This window comes from Rhinatrema bivittatum, chromosome 2 (assembly GCF_901001135.1).
Source record: "Rhinatrema bivittatum chromosome 2, aRhiBiv1.1, whole genome shotgun sequence".
NCBI lineage: Eukaryota > Metazoa > Chordata > Amphibia > Gymnophiona > Rhinatrematidae > Rhinatrema > Rhinatrema bivittatum.
The window spans coordinates 460,584,097-460,608,537 of NC_042616.1; the positions used below are offsets into that span (position 1 = coordinate 460,584,097).

At 48.8% G+C, this 24,441-nt stretch overlaps 1 protein-coding gene across 2 annotated transcripts in view; it reads right to left on the reverse strand.

Moving 5' to 3' along the window:
• The window catches only part of WBP11 (WW domain binding protein 11), a 130,196-nt gene that overhangs the window by 20,350 nt on the left and 85,405 nt on the right, over positions 1-24,441 (reverse strand). For both annotated transcript variants that reach the window (XM_029590471.1, XM_029590470.1), the window contains 2 exons: positions 11,482-11,760; positions 10,943-11,119 (listed from right to left, as the gene is read on the reverse strand). In XM_029590471.1, the coding sequence (XP_029446331.1) occupies positions 10,943-11,119; positions 11,482-11,760 (456 nt within the window). The remainder of the gene's footprint in view (positions 1-10,942; positions 11,120-11,481; positions 11,761-24,441) is intronic.

The window sequence follows — 24,441 nt, forward strand, 5'->3', positions numbered from 1 at the left end:
AATAGGTGGCATCTATCTTTCTGTTGACCGGAGCCATGGAACCCGGATGTTCCCAGAGCCGGTAAAGGAGGTCCAGGAGAACCTCATGTACCGGGACTGCCATCACCTCCTTTAGGACATCCACGAATTGGAGGACTTCAAACATCTTGTGGCGGACATCCTCTTTGGTTAAAATTTGGAAGGGAATGGTTTCTGCCATCACCTGCACAAAGCTCGTGAAGGGTAAGTCCTCAGGAGGTGAGCGCCCGACAGAAGGTCCTGAGAGGCTCCGAGGAATGCTCAGAGGAGGCATCTCCCATGGGTCGTAAGGGGCCTCCTCTTCATCACTGAACTGCCTGGGTCGAGGACGGAGGCCAAAACCCAGATTACGGGACGTGGGCACCAATGGTCAGTGAGGGGGAACGGTCAGCGGTTGCACCGGCATTGAGGGCACTGGGACCTGTGATGGATGTCGGGGCACCAGTTGGCCCATGGCCCGAGATCCGGCACCGGTGACACCGCCCATGGAGAAGGGCGCAGAGCCACATCTTCCTCCTCCGAGGAGCCCGGAATCGGGATCGAGACGGGGTAGGCATTGGTGGTAGACAGGGCACCGGGGGGGAAAGGGGGGGGGCCCCTGCGGTATGGGCTGCAATGGTAAGGCACCGAGCAGCACATCCAGCCTTTCCAGCAGAGGCGCCAAACATGGAGGGTGCCAGTTCTGATGCCGGTATGGGGCCCGGTGTCTGCTGGAAGCGCACGGAGAAACCATGTAGTGCTCGTGGATCGGCCAGGCAAAATCTAAAGCGTAGCCGTGTTTGATTATATTTAGGACCCATTGATCTGAGGTCAAGTTTATTTATTATTTATTTTATTTAAAGCTTTTATATACCGACATTCGTTTGCATTTCACATTGCATTTCACAGTGAAACATAAGAAATATGGAGGGAAATTACATATTAACGATTTAACTATGTCTTAACAATTTGAACAGCTAAGGAGTTTAAGAGGAGAAAGGAGGTAGGAACCTGAGCGAGCAAAAACAGAATGGAACAAGTAACTATATTAATTGTAACTGTAGAAGTACACTCCCCCAGAAAAAGGGACAGTCTTCCCCCTATCCTCGTAACGGAGGAGTGAACCGGCCTCACTTCATTGCGCAGACTTGAAGCCTCCATGAGTCGGAAGGGCTCTTTCTCTGGCCGGCCGTCGGACACGAAAGGACTGGTTCCAGGAATGTTGACGGCTGGGAGCTTGACGAGCGGAGGATCCAGAAGACCGCGAGGTCTGAAAACGACGATTCCCCTGGAATCTGGACCTCTGAGGAAAGCAGAGTTGCTTACCTGTAACAGTTTTCTCACAGGACAGTAGGATGTTAGTCCTCACATATGGGTGACATCATCAGGATGGAGCCCAATCACTTTTTTTCAAAGTTTCTAGAACTTTTACTGGCATCACTGAGCATGCCACCAACTCTGCATCCAGCAGGGGTCCCCCTTCAGTCTCCTTTATAGTAAAAGTACGTGCGAAAAATAAAATAACAAATCACAAGCGTACCCAACTCCGCGGGGTGGCGGGCGGGTTTCGTGAGGACTAACATCCTGCTGTCCTGTGAGAACACCTGTTACAGGTACGCAACTCTGCTTTCTCACAGGACAAGCAGGATGGTAGTCCTCACATATGGTTGAATAACGAGCTGAGGATGCCCGAGCAATGTACCAAAAGCACCCAAAGACGTGCAACAAGCACAACAACAGGGGTGGGTTTGGTTAACAGGGCAGCCTGAAATTCCCAGCAGGTGTTGGAGGAAGTTGGGTATTAAGCTGAGAATAAATTGCAAAGAACAGACTGGCCAAAGATTGAATCTTGGTTGCCAGCCTTGTCTAGGCAATAATGAGCTGCAAATGTATGGAGAAAACTCCATGTAGTAGCTCTGCAGATGTCAGCAAGAAGTACTGATCGAAGGTGTGCAACCGACGTTGCCATTGCTCTAATAGAATGCGCTTTTATGCGTTCGTGGAGCGGAAGACCCGCCTGCTGGTAGCAAAAAGAAATACAGTCTGCCAGCCAGGAGGACAGAGTCTGCTTGCCCACATGGATTCCCAGTCTAATTTTATCAAAGGAGACAAATAGCTGGGTGGACTTCCTATGGACTGCAGTGCGGTCCAGATAAAAGGCCAGCGCTCGCTTGCAGTCCAAGGAATGCAGAGCCCGCTCACCGGGATGTGATTGGGGTCTTGGAAAGAAAGTGGGTAGTACAATGGATTGATTGTTACTTGCGCTTGTAGCTCACTGATCCTGCGAGCAGAGATCAAAACTAGAAGGAAGAGCACTTTCTAAGTGAGATGACGTAACTCGCAGGAGTGCAGAGGTTCAAACGGAGGTTTCATGAGACGCGCTAATACCACATTAAGGTCCAAGCAGGGGCCAGGGGACGGAGAGGGGGTTTGAGGTACAGCAAGCCCTTCATAAAGTGCACTACTAAGGGTTGTGTGGAAATAGAGACATCTCCCATACCCTATGGAAGGCGGCCATCGCACTGACATGCACTCTAATGAAGAAGTTTGAAGACCAGTCTCTGAGAGGTGCCAGAGGTAGTCTTGAAACTTTTTTGTGGGGCAGGTAAAGGGATCTAATGCCTTTAATGTGCACCATGAAGAAAACCTTTTCCATTTAGAATGATAAGACTTCCTAGTAGAAGGCTTTCGTGAAGCTACTAAGACTTGGGATACTGAGTCCGAGAGATTAAGGGGTTGTAAGATCAGCCTTTCAACATTCAGGCTGTCAGCGAAAGAGCCTGGAAGTTTGGATGCTCAGCTGTCCGTTGTTCTGAGAGATCAGAGACAGATCTGCGCCCAGGCGAATTTGTGGACAGACAGAGGTCGCGAAGGATGGGGAACCACACCTATCATGGCCAGTACGGGGTTATGAGAATCATGAGACCCTTGTCTCGACATAGCTTCACGAGAGTCTTGCTTATGAGTGGAAGTGGGGGATAGCATACAGGAGACCTGTTGTCCAAGAGAGGGGGAAAGCATCCCTCAGTGGAGTCCTGGGACTGTGATGTAGAGAGCAGAAGTTCTCCATTTTGCGGATGTGAATCGACGCAAAGAGATCTATCGTATCGTCGGATACCCCCACTTTTGAAATATGTTCTCTGCCACCTCGGGGTTCAGGTACCACTCATGGGGCTGAAACGAGCGACTGAGTTTGTCCGCTAGTACATTGTCCACGCCCGCCAGGTAGGTTGCTCTCAGTAGCATGGAATGAGAGAGAGCTAAAGCCCAAATTTGTGCTACTTCCTGACACAGGAGGTAGGAGCAGGTTCCACCCTGCTTATTGATATACCACATCGCCACTTGATTGTCTGTTTGAATTAGAATTGTCTTTTTGGAAAGGCAATCCTTGAAGGCTAGAAGGGCATATCTGATTGTTCTGAGCTCCAGAAAATTTATCTGATGTTGCGACTCTTCGGCAGACCAGGTACACTGAGTCTGGAGGTTGTTGACATGTGTTCCCCAACCCAGAATCGAAGCATCTGTTGTCAGAATTATCTGAGGTTCTGGACCTTGGAACATAAGAACTTGCCATGCTGGGTCAGACCAAGGGTCCATCAAGCCCAGCATCCTGTTTCCAACAGAGGCCAAAACCAGGCCACAAGAACCTGGCAATTACCCAAACACTAAGAAGATCCCAAGCTACTGATGCAATCAATAGCAGTGGCTATTCCCTAAGTAAAATTGATTAATAGCCATTAATGGACTTCTCCTCCAAGAACTTATCCAAACCTTTTTTGAACCCAGCTACACTAACTGCACTAACAGCCTTTTAGTAGGTTGGACTAACAGCCTTTTAGTAGGTTGGACTCTTGCATCCACCAAGCCAGTGAGAGACGAAGCCGCCTGGAGACATGGACAATGTTGGACATTGGATGATGGGCCTGAGACCACTGGGACTTTAAAGTCCATTGCGTAACTCTCATGGCCAGTCGAGCCCTCGGTGTAACATGTACGGAGGACGCCATGTGGTCCAACAAAATGAGAACATGTCGAGCAGAAGTGGTTTGGCGAGTCTGCATAGTGTGTGCAAGTGTGGCAAGCGAATGAGCACGGTCCGTGGGAAGAAAAGCTTTTGCTTGGATCGTGTCGAGATCCGCCCCGATGAAGGAAAGAATTTGGGACGGAGACAGATGGGATTTTTGATAATTGACTAGAAATCTCAAGGACAGAAGTAGTTGCAAGGTGAGCTGGAGGGACTGAAGAACCGCTTCCGCAGACTGGGCCTTTAGTAACCAATCGTCTAGATAAGGATAGACTTAGTGCCCAGTCACCTTCAGTGCGCTGCTAGTACTGCCAGATATTCCGTGAAGACACGAGGAGCTGACTCCAAGCCGAACGGGAGCACCTTGTACTGGAAGTGCCTGTTTCCTACAAGGAACCGGAGGAATTTTCTGTGAGACGGGGATATTGCTATGTGCATGTACGCGTCTTGTAGATCTAGAGAGCAAAGCCAATCTCCCTGTTGGAGCAGAGGGAGTAGAGAGCTCAAGTTTACCATCCTGAACTTTTCCTTTCGTAGATACGTGTTCAAGACCCGAAGATCTAATATTGGACGAATGCCTCCCGACATTTTTGGTATTAAGAAGTATCGGGAGTAGAATCCCTTTCCCCTTTGCATAGAGGGAACTTGTTCTATGGCATTGGCTTTAAGAAGGGATGTGATTTCCTCCTCCAGAAGGGAAGAATGATCGGTGGAACCCTACGCCGGATGAGGTGGAGAGTCCGACGGGACGGAGAGAAAGTTTAGATGGTAACCTTGAGCTATCAAAGACAGGACCCACTGATCTGTGGTGACCGTTTGCCAGATGTTGATGAAGTGGCTGAGACGGCCGCCTACTGGTAGATGTGGCAGTGGTGAAAGTGGACATTTGCTCTCTAGTGGGCAGTCAAAATCCCGAAGAAGAACCAGGCTGTGGAGGAGGCTGTGTCTTCAGAGGCCTAGGCTGGTGAGGTTGAGACTTTTGATACGGTCTGGACGGGCGAGACTGAGTCTGAGGAGGGTAGTATCTGCGTGCCTTGAAGGTGGTTCGTTTAGCCTCCCTTCCTAATGGACGTTTAGAAGAGGTGGAGAAATCCATGTGCCCAGCCGAGAGTTGCTGCAACATCTCGTTATGATCTTTAAGTTGAGCAACCGTCTCCTGAATTTTTTCTCCAAAGAGGTTATTGCCTGTACAGGGGAGGTCCACCAACCTCTCCTGAACCTCTGAACGCAGATCTGAAGATTTCAGCCAGGCCCACCTCCTAGCACTTATTCCAGCTGCTGACACCCTGGAGGCTGTGTCAAAAATGTCATAAGCGGAGCGCACCTCATGCTTTCCAGCATCTAGACCTTTTTTAAGAATGGTATTGAGCTGGTCTTGGAACTGGTCAGGAAGGGAATCAGAAAGATCCTGGAGCTGCTTAAATAGATTCCTGCTGTATTGAGAGATGTAGAGTTGGTAAGCTTCAATACAGGAAATTAGTACGGCCCCCATGGAAAACTCTATGACCAAAAGTATCGAGAAATTTCTGCTCCTTCCAGGAGGAGCGGATGAATGAGGTCGTGGTCGTCTGGCCTTCTTCTAGGCAGACTCGACCACCACTGAATGGTGGGAGAGCTGAGTTTTCTGGAAGCCAGGTGCTGACTGGACTAAATACGTAGCATCAGTCTTACGGTTAACTGGTGGGACTGTCCCTGGATGCTCCCAGTTGCATTGAAGGTGGTCAAGGAGGACCTCATGGACCGGTATGGATATTACCTCTTTAGGTGCATCGACAAACTGAAGGACTTCTAACATTTTATGTTTGGAGTCTTCTTCAGTCTGGAGAGTGAATGGTATAGTTTCTGACATCTCTTTGATGAAATTTATGAAAGAGAGGTCCTCTGGTGGAGACCTCCTCCATTCTTCTGGAGGTGAAGGCTCGGATGGGATATCACCTGTGTCTTGGGAATCCGAAGAATCAGACCAGGGCTGATCCCCAGCGCCCAACGGTTCTCCCGATGGTAAAAAGGGGCCTCCTCCGGCCGGAGGAGGTTGGGGGCACCAAAGGTATCGGTGACAGCACCGGTAACTGCATCGGAGGTCGATGTGGCATCGGTGGCAGAAGGGCTCGGTGACCTCGGTGGACGCCTTGGTGGTAACACTCCAGAAGGGCCCGGAATTGGGTCCCCTCTTCCTCCGATAGATGGATGGGCGTTGATGGACCAGGAGAAAACGGTGTTTTCATCGGTGCCAAAGGTAGAGCACAGATGAGGGCGTCCAGCTTGTCAAGTAGCGGTGCGAGCATCGGTGGCATCAGATCCGGTGTCGGAATTGGATTTGGCATCGGTGCCGATGGAACTGGATGTCCATGGCGAGCCTGCACTACCGCCTCTTGAACCATCCGGTTCAATTTCTCACGGAACGCAGGTGTTGCTAAGACCAGGTCCGGAATGGGAGGCTGGATGGGTGCTGCCGGAATGTCCACTGGTACAGGTGGAGTCACGGCTGCTGCTCCCACCGAGGGCAGGGAACGCCTCGGTGTACTCGGCATGGAGAAGGTTTGGGGCTCCTCAGCACGGGCCTTCTTCCTCGGTGGCTCAAGGGAAGTGGAAGTCGATGCCACCAGTGCACCTGGATCAGATGGCAAGGTCTTACGATGGCGATGCAGATGTTTTTCCCGATGATCGCCCTTGCTCGTGTCTGGCGCCGAAGAAGTAGAAGCCGAAGTCCTCGATGTGGATCGGGAGTAATCGGTATCCAACAGATGACGAGACTTGGCTGGCGACAGCGTCGATGACTTAGAAGCTTTAGCTGAAGAAAGCTGTTTGGAATGAAACAATAAAGCCATTTTTTCCAAACGAGCCCGATGCCCCTTAGGGGTCATTTGGGCACAGTTGGTATATGTATCCATATTGTGGCTAGGGCCCAGACAAAGCACACAAACCTGGTGAGGGTTGATGTGGACATTATCCGAGGACAGTCCGAGCACCTACGAAAACCGGTCACCATCATTGCCATCGAAAATTTAGGCTGAGGCGCGGTCGGTGACCTCCGGGTCTAAAACCTGGAACCATCGGTAACCGACCGAAAAGTTAGTAAAACCTACCGAATGGTCGCGGGTATTGATGATGTAAAAGGAGGACCCCAGCCGGGGTGAAAATTATTGCAAATTTTGAAATTATTTCCTGAGGAAAAATTCCTGCCAGGAATCCGTGAGAGAGCCTCTCACTCCGCATGGCAAAAGCTGCGCGGAAAAAAAAGAGACTGAAGGGGGACCCCTGCCTGATGCAGGGTTGGTGGCATGCTCAGAGGTGCCAAAGTTCTAGAAACTTTGACAAAAGTGTTCCGTGATTGGGCTCCATCCTGAACATGTCACCCATTTGTGAGGACTACCATCCTGCTTGTCCTGTGAGAAAAGAGCCTCTGCTCCTGGGCCTGTCCTCAGATTGTGGACCTTATTCTCTCCCAGAGACTTAATCATGTCCTCCAACTGTTTGCCAAAGAGTAGCTTTCCCTTGAAAGGCAAGGAACTCAGCTGAGCTTTCGAGGCGACATCCGCCAACCAATTTCTAAGCCAAAAGAGCCTGCGGGCTGTAACGCTGAGACCATAGCTCTTGCCGATGTGTGCAGGAGATCATATAGAGCATCTGCACTGTAAGCCACTGACGCTTCCAAGAGACCCACCTGAGCTGCATCTGCTTCCGAAAGGGATGCCATAGATACTAAGTGCTGCACCCAACGCAGGCTCACCTGCAGGGCAAAACTGCTGCACATGGCAGCTCTCACTCCCAGGGCCAAGGTCTCAAATATTTTCTTAAGCTGTACCTCCAACTTTCGGTCCTGCAAATCCTTCAGGGCCATTGCTCCAGTAACCAGGATGGTAGTCTTCTTAGTGACCGCAGAAACTGCATCATCCACCTTGAGTACCCGGAGCAGCTCTAGCGCGTCCTCTGGTAATGGGTACAACTTATCCATGGCGTGGCTGACCTTCAATCCGAGATCCGGAGTGTCCCACTCCCGGAACAAGAGGTCAGTCACTGACATATGAAAAGGAAATGACCGTGCCGGACCTCTGAGACCCAGTATCACCAGATCCACTGCTCCCATTCGTGAATCCTCCTGCGGAACTTCAATTCCGAGCTCTTCCAAAATATTCGGGATAAGCGGACTCAATTCCTCCTTGCGGAATAAGCAAACCACCTTGTGATCATCGCCATCCACCGCAGCAACACCTCCATGCTTGGGAACCAGGGGCTGACAATCCAGGCCTGCATCCGCCCCGAGGGTCCTGCGAGGAAGGGTCCCTCCCAGAGAGATCTGACAAAGACAAGTTCTCCGGACCAGCCACAGACTTAAGAGGGCGTTTAGACTTCATTGGCCCCCACTCTGGTGGGGACCTGGGGCGCTTGCGTGAGCAGGGGACCCCTGAGACCTTGCCTCTCTGGCGCTTGGACGCTCTCTGTACCTTGAACATTTTGTGAAAATACTTCACCAAGTCCAAGGAGAACGACGAAGACGACCCATCTGTGGCCTCCTCAGGGTCATCATCGGAAGCATCTGCCTGATCTTCCTGCGACTTGCCCCCTCCCCCCCCCAAGAGGGCACCGGTCGCGGAAAGAGGGGTAGCGGGGAATTCCGTGCCTCCAGCGCAGCTCTCTCTGCATTCCTAAAGGTCTTCAAAATGGCTTCCGTCCCTGCACTAAGCAGGAATGGGTCAGACGGCTGGAGCAGGGCTGCAAGCCTTCCAGGCTCTCTGCGCCGCGAGGAACTGCTGCTGTCACGGGGATTCCCCTCAGCGGTCCTCCCCGAGTTCCCTTCACTCCCCCGAGACGCAGTCAGCGCAAATGCTGGCCCGAGAGAGGCGTGTACGCGCGCTGCTGCATGCGGAGCAGGCCGCACCATGAGGCATCTCTGCGGGCTAAATTTATCCCCGATCAGCTGAGGGAAGTTGCGCGCCAAAAATAGACCTGGGGGTCACGGCCTTCACGCGAGCCGAAATGCGGCGGTAAGGCAGGCAGGGAGGAGCTGGAGAGAACGCTGGGCCGGCCGACGGCAAAAAAAAAAAAAAAGAAAAAAAAAAATCACTTTACCTCTTTTTTTTTTTTTTACCGTGCTCTGAAGACTCTGCCGACCTGCCTGCCGAGGGTGAGTGAGTCGGGCTCCCCGGTATCACCCTTTGGCTCTAGCAGTCCCCAGGTTCTCAACCCTCTGCTCTTTTGCCTCTAATACCAGAGGGGATGGTCCCATCAGGACCTGCCAATCCCCTGGGAGGCTTGGAGGAAACTTGCTATGTCTTCCTTGCTGTTCCTGCACAAGCAACTTTCCTTTTTTTTTTCTTTAAAGAGCCAGAAACCTTCCAAATATCTGATCTCTGACTAACACTAACAATTACACCAGGTAAGTAAACGATTAAGTAAACCAATTAAGTAAAAACCCAAACTCTAGGGATTGCACCTCCACCATCTGCTGGAGACAGAGAAATAGTGACAGACTCTAGGTGGCACCTCAGGGGTATAGGACGGAGTCTGTTACAAAACGTCTCTGTCTCCAACTGCTGGAGGGGAGGCAAAACCCAGGAGTCTGGGCTAATCCGGGTACGTACAGGGAACTGTGTATTCTGTCGGCTCACGCTTAAAATTTTAACCGCAGTTTTTGTGCGCCTAGGTGGGACGCAGCAAGGCGCATGCACAGCCTGTGCACCTGGCTTTACTCGTATTCAGTACTTAGTAGGTTGTGCGCATATGTATGCGTGCAACATTATGTGCACTGTACGTACCGATGTTCTATGGAGGGCAATATAGCACGCACAAAGATGCACGCAAGATGGTGCCGCTGTAGCCTACCCTGCGGTGTGCCGACCAAGCCTAAAGCAGGGCCTAGCCCAGTAGGGGGCTGCTCAATCAACTTGAAAGCCCATTTCCCCTTACCCCAACGGGATTGAAAACTACATCAGTACGGTGTGCTGAGCAAGGAGACTGGAGGAAGTATTACCAAATCCCCTCCAAATGTATCTGAATCTTCTACTCTCTCTCTCTTTTTTTTCTTTTTTACTTACTTGGGCTCATCGCATACTGGCTGAGTACAGAGAGTCTCCAGCTGCGCGTATGTGTGTGTGTGTGGGGGCTTTGGCCGTCACTGACGCGCTGGGCTTCCTGCACCTGCTGCCTTTCAGCTGCTTACGCTGCAAAGTCCACATCAGGAATTGGCTACCAGACCAAGGCACACCTCTGAGGGATCTTGGAAATTTCCTCAGGAATTCTCAAATGGGGGAGGGACCTTTAGGTATCACCACAGGAGAGCGGGGCTCAATTTTTTCTCCAATTTAAATGTAGAATTTCTCTTTTCAAAAAGTATAGCAATCCCCATAGGGAGAGGTATGTCCACCATCTCCTGGAGATTGAGAAATACTGAAAGACTGAGATCACTGCAGGAGTGTATCTAGGAAGACATCAGCTTTGAAATCTGACTCCGTCTCCATCTGCTGGCAGGGGAGCATAACCCATTGGCCCTGAGTCTATCTGGCTACACGCTAGGAAATAGCAGTTTATGGATTTTCCCTCTAGGAACTTATCCAAACCTTTTTTAAACCCAGTTACACTAACTGCTGTAACCATCTGGCAATGAATTCCAGAGCTTAACTATGCGCTGAGTGAAAAAGAATTTTCTTCGATTTGTTTTAAATGAGCTACTTGCTAACTTCATGAAGTGCCTCCTAGTCCTTCTATTATCTGAGAGTAAATAACTAATTTACATTAACCTGTTCAAGTCCTTTCATGATCTTGTAGACCTCTATCATATCCCCCCCTCAGTCATTCCTTCTCTGCCCCCAAAAGAACAAAATCTTCCTTTGCATGATGACTGTATTAATGCTCTGGTGTCAGTAGAAGCTATATTTAAAATAAAGTTTGCACAATGTGTTAGAAAAGGAAACTCCTTTGTACCTGGAGGTGCTGGTGGAGGCAAGCGAGGTGGGGGTCCCCTAGGGGGAGGACCGGGTGGAAGGCCTGGAGGTGGTCCTGGTGGCGGGCCAGGGGGACGACCTGGTGGAGGTCCGGGTGGTAAAAGACGTGGTGGTGGTCCACGGAGTCCTGGAGGGGGTCTCAAGAATGGAGGAGCACCTGAAAACACAGAACTGCCAGTGTCAGCTCAAAAACACAAACACTCCCTGCCTACTAAGAATTAATCCAACCCTGCAACAAAGTCTTCTCCTGTAATTTACAAGACTCACATTTGGAAACCCTCCTATTTTTCCCCATTAACAGACTTGTTCCCAGGACTGAATATAGACTGGTCAGGATAATAGGAGAATGGTGCCACAATTGGGAATTAAGCAGGGCATAAGATTAAATGATCTCTGAGTGAGAATATGAAGTGGCCCACTTGGGTACAAGTTGAAGAGAATGCAAATAAATCACATTACATCACTAGTTCTGGAGACTATTTGTTTTTCTGAAAGAAAGATAATTTAGGGTCCTATTACCTGGAGGAGGGCCAGGTGGCATACCGCTGGGTGGTCCCGGGGGCCTCATGGGAGGAGCTGGTGGTGGCCCTAGAGGGGGTGGTCCTGTCAAAATGGGTGCTGGTGGTAACTGAGGTGGTGGGATTGGGGGTGGCTGAGAAATTGGGACAGGATTTTCTGGCTTAGGATCTTCTGGGCGCTGTGGCTCATCTGGTTCAGATTCATCATCATCATCGTCATCCTCATCATCAGAATATTCTTCCACTTCCTGATCTTCCTCTTCTTCAAGGAATTCCTGACCTGTACAATAGGACACAGGGGATCAAATACAAATCAAAAGGAAAACTACATTCTGCAGTGTGCAAGTAGCATGGAACTGAAAATGGATCGATCTGTGGGATGCAGAGGATGACCACAAAATGGCTGATGTATGGTAGAAAGCAGGCTGCCACAGATTGATGCTGGACCATTTCATTTCCATTAGGTTTATTAATGATTTACAGAGTGCTGAAAAATCACTTTGTAATTTCCACTGATGATTTGAAAATTTGTGGCAAAGCAAATACAATAGAAGTTGAAGGGCTGCAGGGGGCTGGGATAAACTAGGGGAAATAACTGATAAGTGGCAAGCTCAATTCAATATAAAGTATAAAGTCATACATTTGAAGGAGAAAAACATCCATGCCATTTATAAATTGGAACCTTTGGAGTCAACGTTTTGGGTACATGAAGGTCACAAAAAGGGATAGATAGCCAAGGAAGCATACTAAAGATAACACAGGATTAGTGGGTGGGTGGCTGGCATAGCAATTGTTCACCTATTGTGGTTGTTCTCCAACCAAAGATAGTATCTGAACAGTCACACACAGATGCTCTAGCAATTCCCCAACAAAGACATTTGTTACCAAATCTCTTGAATTATCCTCTAGGAGCAGAAGGTTGATCAGGACAAACAGATTCACTTTAGGTTTCATCCTTTCATTAACTCAAGAAGCACTGCTTGTTAGCTCCTGATCCAAGGACCATTCACGGGGGTCACATAGGGGTCTCTACTTAGCTTGTCTGCCATCAGAGCTGACTTGAAAATGATCGATTATGTTGAAAAAATGGAGAAATTACTTACCTGATAATTTCATTTTCCTTAGTGTAGACAGATGGACTCAGGACCAATGGACTGTGCTCCCCTGCCAGCAGATGGAGACAGAGTCAGGTTTCAAAGCTGACATAACCCTAGATACACCCCTGCAGTGACCTCAGCCCTTTAGTATTCTCTTCAAAAGCCACTGTGGTCATACTATCGTAAAAAACTTGATTAAAAATGGATAACCGTAATTGTACTCAACCAAACACTGAACCCCACTAAGATTATAGATGCCCTGATCTAGGGACTGGATGATGGCTTACCCATAATCTCTTGGAATCAATATCCACTCCAAGGGCAGTGGATATTGATTCCAAGGGGTGGAAGGGAAATAGAACCAAAAGGTTACTAAGAGCCAAGAGAAACAGATAAGTATGAGAAGGAAAAAAACCCAAAAGTGTGAAGCTTGCTGGGCAGACTGGATGGGCTGTCTGGTCTTCTTCTGCTGTCATTTCTATGTTTCTATGTTAAATCCTTGGTGCCGTTCTTGGGCAGATGTGAGCGGGATACCGAGTCCATCTGTCTACACTAAGGAAAACAAAATTATCAGTTAAGTAAATTCTCCATTTTCTAGCATGTAGCCAGATGGACTCAGGACCAATGGGATGTACAAAAGCTACTCCCAATAGGGGTGGGAGGCTGCCTGCGGTCCGGTTAATACCACCCTTGCAAAAGTTGCGTCTTCTCGGATCTGTACGTCCAGGCGATAGAACCTGGAGAAGGTGTGCAAGGAGGACCACGGCGCTGCTCGGGGGGACAGCAGACTAACTTCCATCCAATGAGTCTGGCTGAGCCCTGGTGGAATGAGCTTTAACCTGAGAAGGTAATGGCTTTCCTGCCTCCACATAGGCTCCCTTGACCACCTCCTTAATCCAGTGAGCTATGGTAGCCTGTGAAGCTGGTTTGCCCTGCTTCCTTCCACCGTGAAGGACAAACAGGCGGTCCGTCTTTTGGACCAGCACTGAAGCTTCCAGATACCACACCTAAAGTCTATCGAACATAAGAACATAAGAAATTGCCATGCTGGGACAGACCAAGGGTCCATCAAGCCCAGCATCCTGTTTCCAACAGAGGCCAAAAACCAGGCCACAAGAACCTGGCAATTACCCAAACACTAAGAAGAACCCATGCTACTGATGCAATTAATAGCAGTGGCTATTCTCTAAGTATAATTGATTAACAGCCATTAATGGACATTCAAATGATGGAGGAGGCGGTATTCCTCCATGTCCCTGGGCTTATCTAGGGAAGGCAACAAAATGGACTGATTCAAATGAAACTCCCGAGACTACCTTGGACAAAAAGGATGGATCAGTACGAAGCTGTAACGCTCCTGGAGTCATCTGGAGGAATGGTTCCCAACACGACAATGCCTGCAGTTCAGAGATGTGACATGTCAAGCATATCACCACCAGGAAAACCATTTTCAAGGTTAATAAATGCAAGAAAAGACGAAGCAGCGGCCGAAAGGAGAGCCCTGCAAAAAATTCCAATACTAGATGAAGATTCCACAAAGGAACCAGCCAAGGTACTTCACACCTTTCAGAAAACGGGCTATGACCGGATGAGTCAACAGGGAGGTTCCGTTCACCTTGTCCCGGAAACAGGAGAGAGCCGATACTTGCACCTTCAAAGAGTTAAGGGCCAAACCTTTATTCAAGCCGTCCTGCAAAAATTCCAGAATAAGTGGGATTTTAACCATCCGAGGGGGAACACCGGATCCCCCTTCTTCGACGAGGTGACAACCGCGGGCGCTACTGGTGCGGGCGGGTCCGGCGGAGGGTCCAGGTCCAACTCCTGAATAATCCGCGGGATAAGGTCATCCAGTTCTTCCCTCTGGAAGAGACGCAGCGTGCGCGGATCGTCCCCCTCCGGCGTGGAGTCCGCTAGGCCCAAGTCCGTAACATCAGGGTCCGGAGCCGCTGTTCCGGTCGCCGCTCCCACCGGGCCTGGGGGGGGCCGGACCCGAACGGGGGGGGGGTCGGGGGCCCCCACTCCCGTCAAGACGGGGGGGGCCGGTGAAGAAGTCGACGTGCGAGGTACCTTAGCCGGGGGAGGTCCCGCAGGCGTGTCCAGCCCCTGCAAATATGCCGTGTGCATAAGCAGAATAAATTCTGGGGAAAATCCCGGTCTGCCCGAGGGGGCTCCGGACGAAGGAGAGGCCGTGGTATCCTGTCCCTGCAGACCCGGTTCCGGTACCAGGGTCGGGGGAGAAACCGCAACAGCTTCCCTATCCTCCAGCGCTCCCTGAGTCCCCTCAGAGCGCTGGGTGTGTAAGATGGCCGCCGTTCCCGCCAGGAATGGGGGAGGGGCCGGCCCACGCTGCCCGGGCAAACTAGGAAGGAAGGCAAAATCGGCGAGGGACTGCGAGGTGCCTTCCCCCCCAGGAAGGCACCGAGCGCAGATGCCCTCCCGAGAAATGCGAGACCCCGGCTCGCCGCAGGCTGAGCAGCGAGACGGCCGCGGCATTGGGATCGCGTGGCAGGAAGAAACGGCAGCGAAGAGAAAATTAATTAATTAATTAATTAAGCAAGCCTCGGGGGGGGGGGCGAGAGAGAGAGAGACGACGCCGCGGGGGGGCCGAGTCGGCCTGCACTACCCGCCGAATGCAAACCCAAGTGCCGTGGGGGGGCCCTCCTGGCCTCACAACCCGCCGAAGAAGTCCTCCCTGCCTGCCACAGCAGCCCCCGAGGAGCTGCAAAATGGCCGCCGGCAATGAAATCAGCGCGGAGAGGCCGACACCACCGGCATCCGCGAGGCACCGGAGGTTGGGGAGCTGCAAAAGAAAAGCACAGACCAAAAGACAAACTTACCCTGGCCAAATCGAAGTCCAGACAAGAGGAAAGACACAGAGGGTAAAAAAAGGCACACCTCCCCAAAAATTGAAAACTTTTTTTTTTTTTTAAATACAAAACTTGATCCAAAGGAAGACAATAGGCAGAGGCCAAAGAGAAAATAAACAGGGAAAAAGGCCCAGAGAAAACCTATACCAATGGGAGAATCCCAGGATACCCTACTCGCATCTGCTGGAGTCAGAAGATACTGAACTCCTGCAGAGGGGGTAGTAGTATATATGGATACGCCCCCTCAAAGCTTGGGCTGACTCCATCTGCTGGATTGGGGACATAACCCACTGTCTGGACTGATCCAGGTACGTACAGGGAAATCAGAATTGGATTCTTCTTTGGTTCCGTTATAGATTCCGCTCCTGAAACTCCCATGGTTTTCAGGGTCTGGGAAACCAAGGCTGGCAAGCATCTCTTTGAAAGAACCGTAACATGGTTCGATACAGTTCTTATCCTGGGGGAATTTCCCCTTCTTCCAAGTGATCTTGCTCTTCGTCTGTGCCATCAGGGTCCCCACTAGGGATACCCTTGGTCAGGCGGGGCATGCCTTGAGGTCTGCCAACAGGAATGGGAGAGGGGGCTGGCTGTGGTTCTGTCCAGATGGGTAAGTGGACATGGCTTTGGTCACTGTTATCTACTATGAGCATTATTTTATGGGATGGCGGACTATAAGTGGAAATAAAAGTAAAGTAAATCTTAGAGCAGTCTCACCTTGTAGACTACAAACCAAAATTAGATGCCAGGTGTTTTGTAGGTGAGCTACAACATGAAGCACACTTAGGAAAGTAAAGACAGTAAGAGCACAGTGTGCTTTTGGAACCTTAACTAAGATTTCATCTCTGAAAGTAGCATCTCAAAAGCATAGCTTTTTTATTTTATTTTTAACACAACATTACTTAATGTTATTTTTTGTATTTGTATGGGGGAGATTGATGAAATGGAATCAGGAGTGACTTGGCTTTTAGAGAAGTGCCACAAATCTGTCCACGGCTTTTGAAAAGGGTTTGAACAAAAAGGCTGAGAAGCAAACACACAAATAGGAAAATTGGTTCTTACCTGCTACTTTTCATTCCTGTAATACCACAGATCAGTCCAGACAAGTGGGTTTTACATCCCTACCAGCAGATGGAGGCAGAGAACAAAACTCTGAGGCACTGCTACATATCCGAGAGTGCCACCTGCAGTCCCTCAGTATTGACCTGTTCCCAAGCCAAAGATTAGTCCCTACAAACTTTCCAGGGTGAACAGGCAACTCGAGGTTGGAACCCCCCTGAACTGGAACCCCCCTGAACTGGAGCCTCTCATATTTCAGAGAACAAAAACAGTCTGCTAACTGCTTAACCCAACATATTTACAATCTACGAAAACATTTTTTTTTTAAAATACGGGTCACCAGCTATCAGGAAATTCAGTCTTTCGGCAGCAACGGGGTGGTTCTCCGGAGTGATCTATGGCATTACAGGAACGAAAATTAGCAAGAACGAACCAATTTTCCTTTCCTGTTCAAATCCATATCAGTCCAGACAAGTGGGATGTACCCAAGCACCCCTACACTGCGTGGGAACCCGAAAAACCCGCTCTTAGAACACTCTCACCAAAGGACAGATCCTCCTGCGACCGAACGTCCAATTGGTAATGTTTGGTGAAAGTATGAAGCGAGGACCACACCGCGGCCCTACATATCTCTTGGGGAGATACCAACTGACACTCCGCCCAAGAGGCTTACTGCTCTCTTGTAGAATGCACCCTCAGTCCCGTGGGAATTTCATGACCCTTACAAATATAAGCTAAGTAAATGGCCTCCTTGGGCCATCAAGATATCACAGCTTTAGAAGCTTTCTCTTCTCTCTTTGTTCCACTGAACAACACAAACAGGTGATCCAACCACCGAAAGCTATTAGTGACCTTCAGATAATGCAACAGAGTGCGATACACATCCAGAAGATGAAGATCTCTATCCTGCGGAGACTCACTAGACCACTCCGGAAATGCCGGAAGCTCAACTGTCTGATTCACAAGGAAGGAAGAAACAACTTTCGGCAAGGAGGAGGGGACCGTACATAACATCACCCTATCAGTCACAATATGCAAAAAAGGATCCAGACAAGACAGAGCCTGAAGTTCTGAAATCCACCAGGCTGAGCATATGGCCATCAGAAACACTGTCTTCAACATCAAATCCTTTACAGAGGCTCGTCTTAAAAGGCACCCAACAAAGCATCCGCAACACTAAATTGAGGTTCCAATCAGGGCAAACTTTCCGAACCGAAGGTTGTAAATGCTTAACCCCCTTCAGGAAGCGAACTATATCAGGATGAGAAGCCAAAGCCCTTCCCCGCAACTTGCCCCTAAAGCAGCCCAAGGCTGAAACCTGGATGCGGCACAAACTATAGGCTAAGCTCTTAGACAAGCTCTCCTGCAGAAAGGTCAAAATGTGAGAAATGCCCACAGACAGGGGATCCAGCTGCTGCTGAAGACACCAGGACTCAAACACCTTCCAGACCCTGATATACGCCATAGAAGTAGAAGGCCTCCTAGCCTCAAGTAAGGTTGAAATCACTGGCTCCTAAAATCCCTTCATTCGCAAACGCTGCCTCTCAAAAGCCAAGCCACGAGATAAAGGTGATCCTCCCGATCCAAAAATATGGGTCCTTGACGCAGCAGCACTGGCAAGTGAGTCAACCTGAAAGGCCTGTCTATTGCAAGATACACCAGATCCGAGAAACATGGCTGTCATGGCCACTCCGGCACCACCAGCAACATCTTCCCTGGATGTGTCTCTATGAGCCACAAGACTCGACTGATGAGTGGCCAAGGGGGAAACACATATAGAAGAACCTCCATCGGCCACACTAGAGCATCCAGCTCTTCTGAGCCAAACTCCCTTTTGCGACTGAAAAATCTTGCCACATTTGCATTGGCCGCGTAGCCATGAGGTCCAACTGAGGAACCCCATATCTGGGACAAATGAGATCCCAGGCTTCCAGGGACAATTCCCCCACCCCGGATCTAGTTGTTGCCTGCTGAGGAAATTCACCAGCACATTGTCCACTCCTGCGACGTGCGATGCCGCAATTCCCTCGAGATGATGTTCAAGCACACAAACAGCTGCTGAGACTCCCAAGCCACTGCGTGACTCTTTGTCCCTCCTTGGAAATTGATGTAAACCACCGTCACATTGTCCAAAAAAATTCGAACCATACGACCTTTGATCCAGGGCAGAAACACCTCCAGGGTCCTGCAGACCACCCTCATCTCCAGACAATTGACAGACCAGGACGCCTCCGCTGTTGACCAAAGCCCTTGGGCAGACTGTCCCAGGCACACCAACCCCCAGTCCTTGAGGCTAGCATCTGTGGTCACTACCATGCGCATCTGGGGCCTCCAGATCCACTCCCTTTTTGCGATGTTTATCACCCAACCCAGAGAACTCAAGGTGTCCATCACCTGCCATTCGGACCGACCGCACTCCTCCTCCGTCTTTGCCCAAATAAGCCAATCATCCAGATATTGATGTACCATAATCCCCTCTCGTCTCAAGGCAGCCGCCACTGCCACCATCACCTTGGTGAAAGTTCAGGGTGCCGTAGCCAACCCAAAGGGGAGAGCTCGAAACCGGAAGTGCTGCCCCAGCACAATGAACCGCAGAAACTTCTGATGGTCCTTTCGAATGGAATATGGAGGTAAGATTCAGTCAGGTCAGCAATGCCAGGAACTATCCTCTGCAGACCGCTGCTATCACTGTGCGCAACATCTCCATGCGAAAACGTGGAACCCACAAGGCCATGTTTACCTTTTGCAAGGCTAGAATGGGACAGAAGGTGCCCTCCCTTCTTTGGAACCACAAAATAAATGGAATATCTCCCCCGTCCTTGCTAGACCAGCGGGACTGAACTACAGCATCCAAGCTTAGTAACCTCTGTAAAGTCCCCTTTACTGTTTCCCGTTTGCTTTGAGACGAGCAGTGGGACCCTAGAAAGGCATCCCTCACCAGGTGCGAAAATTCTAAGGCGTAGCCGTCTCTTACTACTTCCAGAACCCACCAATCCGAGATAATCTTGGCCCACTCTTCATAAAAGCAGGACAACTTGCCCCCTACTGCTTCCACCGAAAAGTGGGAAATCCTGGCTTCATTCTGTGGACTTTCCTCCACTAGTCCCTTGACCAGCGCCATACCTGGAGGATCTGTGGGAGCCCCAAAAGGACTACTGTCTTCCCGAAGACTTTTTTTTTTTTCTCATTTAAACTTTATTAGTTTTCGGTGAACACAACATCCGACATTAACAGGAAACAGTCAACATCAGTACAAGACTAAGCAGCAGATACCACAGAAGTGCTAGCCAAATCATACTGATTCACGTTATACAGAAATATTGTATATGCATACATGTCGTAGTGCTGTTAGATATATGGGTTCTCTCCCCCCCCCTCCCCCTTCTCCTCAGACAATACACCACATGCATAGTTATTCAATAATACAGTCCCTCCTATGAATCCATTTGCGTGTCCGAAAGTCCAGATGCCGTGAAAGCATTCAGCAAGGTGGTCCATAGTAGAGCCAAGACCAGGAACGGGTAGTATCCCGACAATGAAAGCCACTCATCAGGTGTCCCTTGGGAAATAACACATAGGACTAAAGCACCTGGACTGTGTGCGATTAGGTAGCCAAATACAGCGATACAAGACTCATACAATCCAACGCAGCGCGCCCACTAGTAAAAGCTCAGGTATATACACCAGTAAGGGCAATTGCTCATTACTACGCGCTGGCTGGAGGCTTTAGGGGTTTCCACACCTTGGAATGTTTATCTACGAGATCATGCTGTAAGGCTGTTAAATAATCCAACCTTCTGTGCTTCTGCAATTTCACATAAATCTCAGCGAGTGTAGGCACCCTACTAGACTTCCAATGTTGTGCAATAGAGGTACGTGTAGCTATCAGTATATGTATACTCAATTGTTGTTGTGCTCTGCGAAGAGAGTCAATGGGCACACTCAATAAGGCAGTTAGCGGTGTCAGTAAAACCGACCTGTCAAACAATTGAGACATCCACCGATTCACCTCGTGCCAAAGAGGTCTTATCAACTTACATTCCCACCAAATATGGAGATATGAGCCAGAGTCTCCACACTGTCTCCAACATAAGGGTGACACAGCGTGGTAAATGGCATGTAACTTCACCGGGTCTAGCTGCCAACGATATAGCATTTTATAGCTGTGTTCCTGCAAACGGGCGGACACAGAGCATTTACTAGCAGTGTGAAATATCTGATTACAGAGCTTAGTGGACATCTGGATGCCCAGGTCCTTTTCCCACTTGATTAAATGAGGAGGGAGGAAATCCTCCTCGGCCGTGAGTAACGAGTATATCTTAGACACCTCCTTAGACACATAGTCAGCTTTAATGCACATGTTCTCAAACAATGATCTAGTGGGTCGCAGTCGCTGCTTAATACGTAAATCTACCAGGAAGTGTCTAATTTGGGCATAAGGCAGAAAGTTAGTGGCCTGCAGATGATAAGTATCCATAAATTGCGCCATTGACATAATGTCCCCTCCTTGAAACAAATGGCCTAGAGTAAAAATCCCCTGTTGGCGCCAGATTTGAAAAATTTTTGATTGGTGACCAATCTCAAAATGCCGATTATGGGCTATGTGCGATTGGTAGTAATATTGATGATTCCCTACCACCTTCCCTCTGTGTCGATCCCAAACCGCCAATGTGGTTTCTAGAGACCAAGGGATACAAATAACAGAATGCCACGTAGTCCTGGGTTGCCAGGGAAGGGCTGCCATGGGCATCTGGCCTAACATAACTTGGGCCGCTTGAACCCACTGTTTAGCGTGAATAACCTTATGCATATCAAGGACCGCCTTCAGTTGGGCAGCTACATAATAGGCATGTAAATCTGGTACCCCTAGCCCACCCTGTTTTCTGGGCTGGTAAAGAGTTCGCCGTGCCACTCTAGGGGGCCTCTTGCGCCAAATGAATTGGAACAGTTTCCGTTGTGTCTTGCGTAGGTACGTGTTAGAAAGCAAAATGGGCAATGTAGTGAAAAGGTACAAATATCTAGGCAGGACATTCATTTTAATGATAGCTATCCTTCCCAACCATGAGTAAGTTCCCTTGTGCCATTTATCTAGGTCTCTGTCTACGGCCTTGGTCAGAGGGGTGTAGTTGAGTGCAAAGAGGTCCTCCAATTTATTATTGATATAAATTCCTAGATATTTCAAAGACCTCTTTGCCCAGCGGAAAGAGAACTTGCCTGCTATTTGCTGTCTGTCTTCAGAGGTTAGATTGATATTTAACAGCTCCGACTTTTCTAAATTAACCTTAAAGCCTGACACCCCACTAAAGTGAAGTAGTTCAGACTCCACTGCTTTTAAAGAGCTCGTTGGGTACGACAGAGTAAACATTATGTCGTCAGCAAAAAGTGAGAGTTTAAAATCATTATCTCCCAAGGGGATTCCCAGTACATCAGGGGATCTCCGAATCCTGGTGGCAAAAGGCTCTAGAAAAATAGCAAAAAGTAGAGGCGACAATGGACATCCCTGACGTGTACCCCTCTGGATATCAAACCTGTCGCCATACCCTCCATTGACCTTAACCGCCGCTTGTGGGGCATTATACAACTGGGACACCCAATTCATAAAGAAAGGCCCGAAGTTCATTTTCGACATTGTTTGGAATAAGAAAGGCCAATGGACCATGTCGAAAGCCTTTTCTGCATCAATGGACAACAGGGCTGCCGGTATTTTCTCCTTCTTTGCCCACCATATTAGGTCTAATATTTTCCTCACGTTATCGGCTGCCATCCTGTGGGGAACAAATCCCACCTGGTCCGAATGAATGAGATCCGGGAGATATTTATTTAACCTCAGGGCTAAAAGTCTAGCCAAAATTTTCAAATCTTGATTAATTAGGGATATTGGTCTATAAGATCCGCACACGCTGGGGTCCCGACCTGGTTTAGGTAGCACTGTTATGCCTGCTGTATTGGATTGAGCCCGCAGGTTGCCTACTTCGCGCAGATGATTAAAAAAATCTGTAAGATGTGGGCTCAAGCAATCCGTCAGTGATTTGTAATATTCCCCCGGGAACCCGTCCAACCCCGGGGATTTCCCGTTTTTAAGAGATTTGATCACCCACTGTATTTCTGCACTAGTTACGGGTGAATCCAGAGCCTGATGCTGCGTAGAACTCAGTGTTGGGAGAGTGATGTCATTCAGGTAGGTAGTTATTTCCCCGTCCTGAATGTGAGGACTACTCCTGTACAGTGCCGCATAGAAATCTGTGAAGCATTGCCTAATTTCAGTAGGATTTCTGGTAATCTGACCCTCTTTGTTTTTTATCTTGGTAATGATACTTCGGGCCACACGGGCCTTCATTTGCCGTGCTAGTAGCTTGCCTGCTTTATTACCACCCTCGTAAAACGTCTGATGCATCCTCTCTAAATTAAAAGCTAATTGTTTGTCATGCAAGGTGTCTAATTGGTACCGGGCCTCATTTAGTTGTTTATACACTTTGGGTGATTGCGTTTGAAAATGTTGCTCCGCCAAGCGACTAATGTCCCCCTGTAGTTGCTGAAATTTGTGTTCCCTCACCTTTTTATCAGCAGATGCCTTGGCTATGCAAATACCTCTGGCTACCGCCTTCGAGCATTCCCATAAGCTGCACCTGGTTACGTCTGAGTTAACATTCAGCTGAAAATACTCAGTTAGCTGCTGGGTTAGCTGCTGAACAAACGGTTTTTGCTTCAGCAGAGAGACATTCATTCTCCAAAAAAACTGCCCCCCTGATCCACTTTGGACATGCAGATCAAACCAAACCATCCCATGGTCAGACTATGTGATGGGCTCCACCTCACACTTGTCAGTCTTTGTGACTAAGCATTTGTCTACCAAGAAGAAATCTATTCGGGAATAGGAATTGTGTGGTTTGGAATAATATGTATAAGTTCTAGATTTTGGGCTATTATGGCGCCATAGGTCCACCACGCTGTCCTCCTTCATTATTTCCCGCAGCAGATTTCTGGCCCTCTGACTTGAAGCTGAAGGACCAGAGCCACGCACTTGTGAGTTATCCAAATCTGGTGATAGGGTGAAATTAAAGTCCCCTCCCCAAATAATATTCCCCTCACCATGTGTAGTGATCAGACCTTGAATTGTGGGAAAAAGATCGGCTGGATTGGTTGTTGGGGCATACATGGAGATAAGAGTATAGATATTATGGCCCACCTTAATTTTAAGAAATACAAATCTACCCCCCACATCAGTAATAAGTTCCATCTGATCAAAGAAGATCTCCGAGGAAATTAAGATACCTGAGCCTGTATACTTATGATTCTTCCCTGCTGCCGCTAAAAAAACATGAGGGAAATCCTTAAAATTCATCAACCGCTCATGCCTTTTTCATATGTGTGTTTCCTGTAAAAATATAATATGAATTTTCAATCTCTTAAGGTCCTTTTGCAAAAGATATCGTTTTCTATACATATTGAGACCTTTAACATTAAACGTGGCTATTCGAATAGACATGGTTATAGGCTAAGCAGAAAAGATGCTAGATAACAAGTATGCATGAGCTCCATTATCTCGATAGCGATATCACTGCCCCTAAATGAGGAAAAAATGTGAAGGATACAGACACTATAACAGAATAATAAGGGAATAGACGTATTAGCAAAGCAGAGTGTAGTCTGCAAGGAGAAAAGTCCCCAGGATATCAGCATGATCCGTAGATCAAGATCTGCGGATCCCCTAGTGAGGGAACTCGCCACTGTGAGCAAGTAGCTATTTCTTCCCCCTCCCTCCCCACCCCCATTTCAAACAGAATTATGGCAAAACATTAAGATAACCCGAAACTCAGTTCAGACCCAAAGATCTGCAAACTAGTATTTGGCATTACTGCTCAACTCAACGCCTCATAAGAACAGAAATCACAAACCACTCATGTGGTGAAAAACCGCACCACTCTGCTCAGACCCCATCTG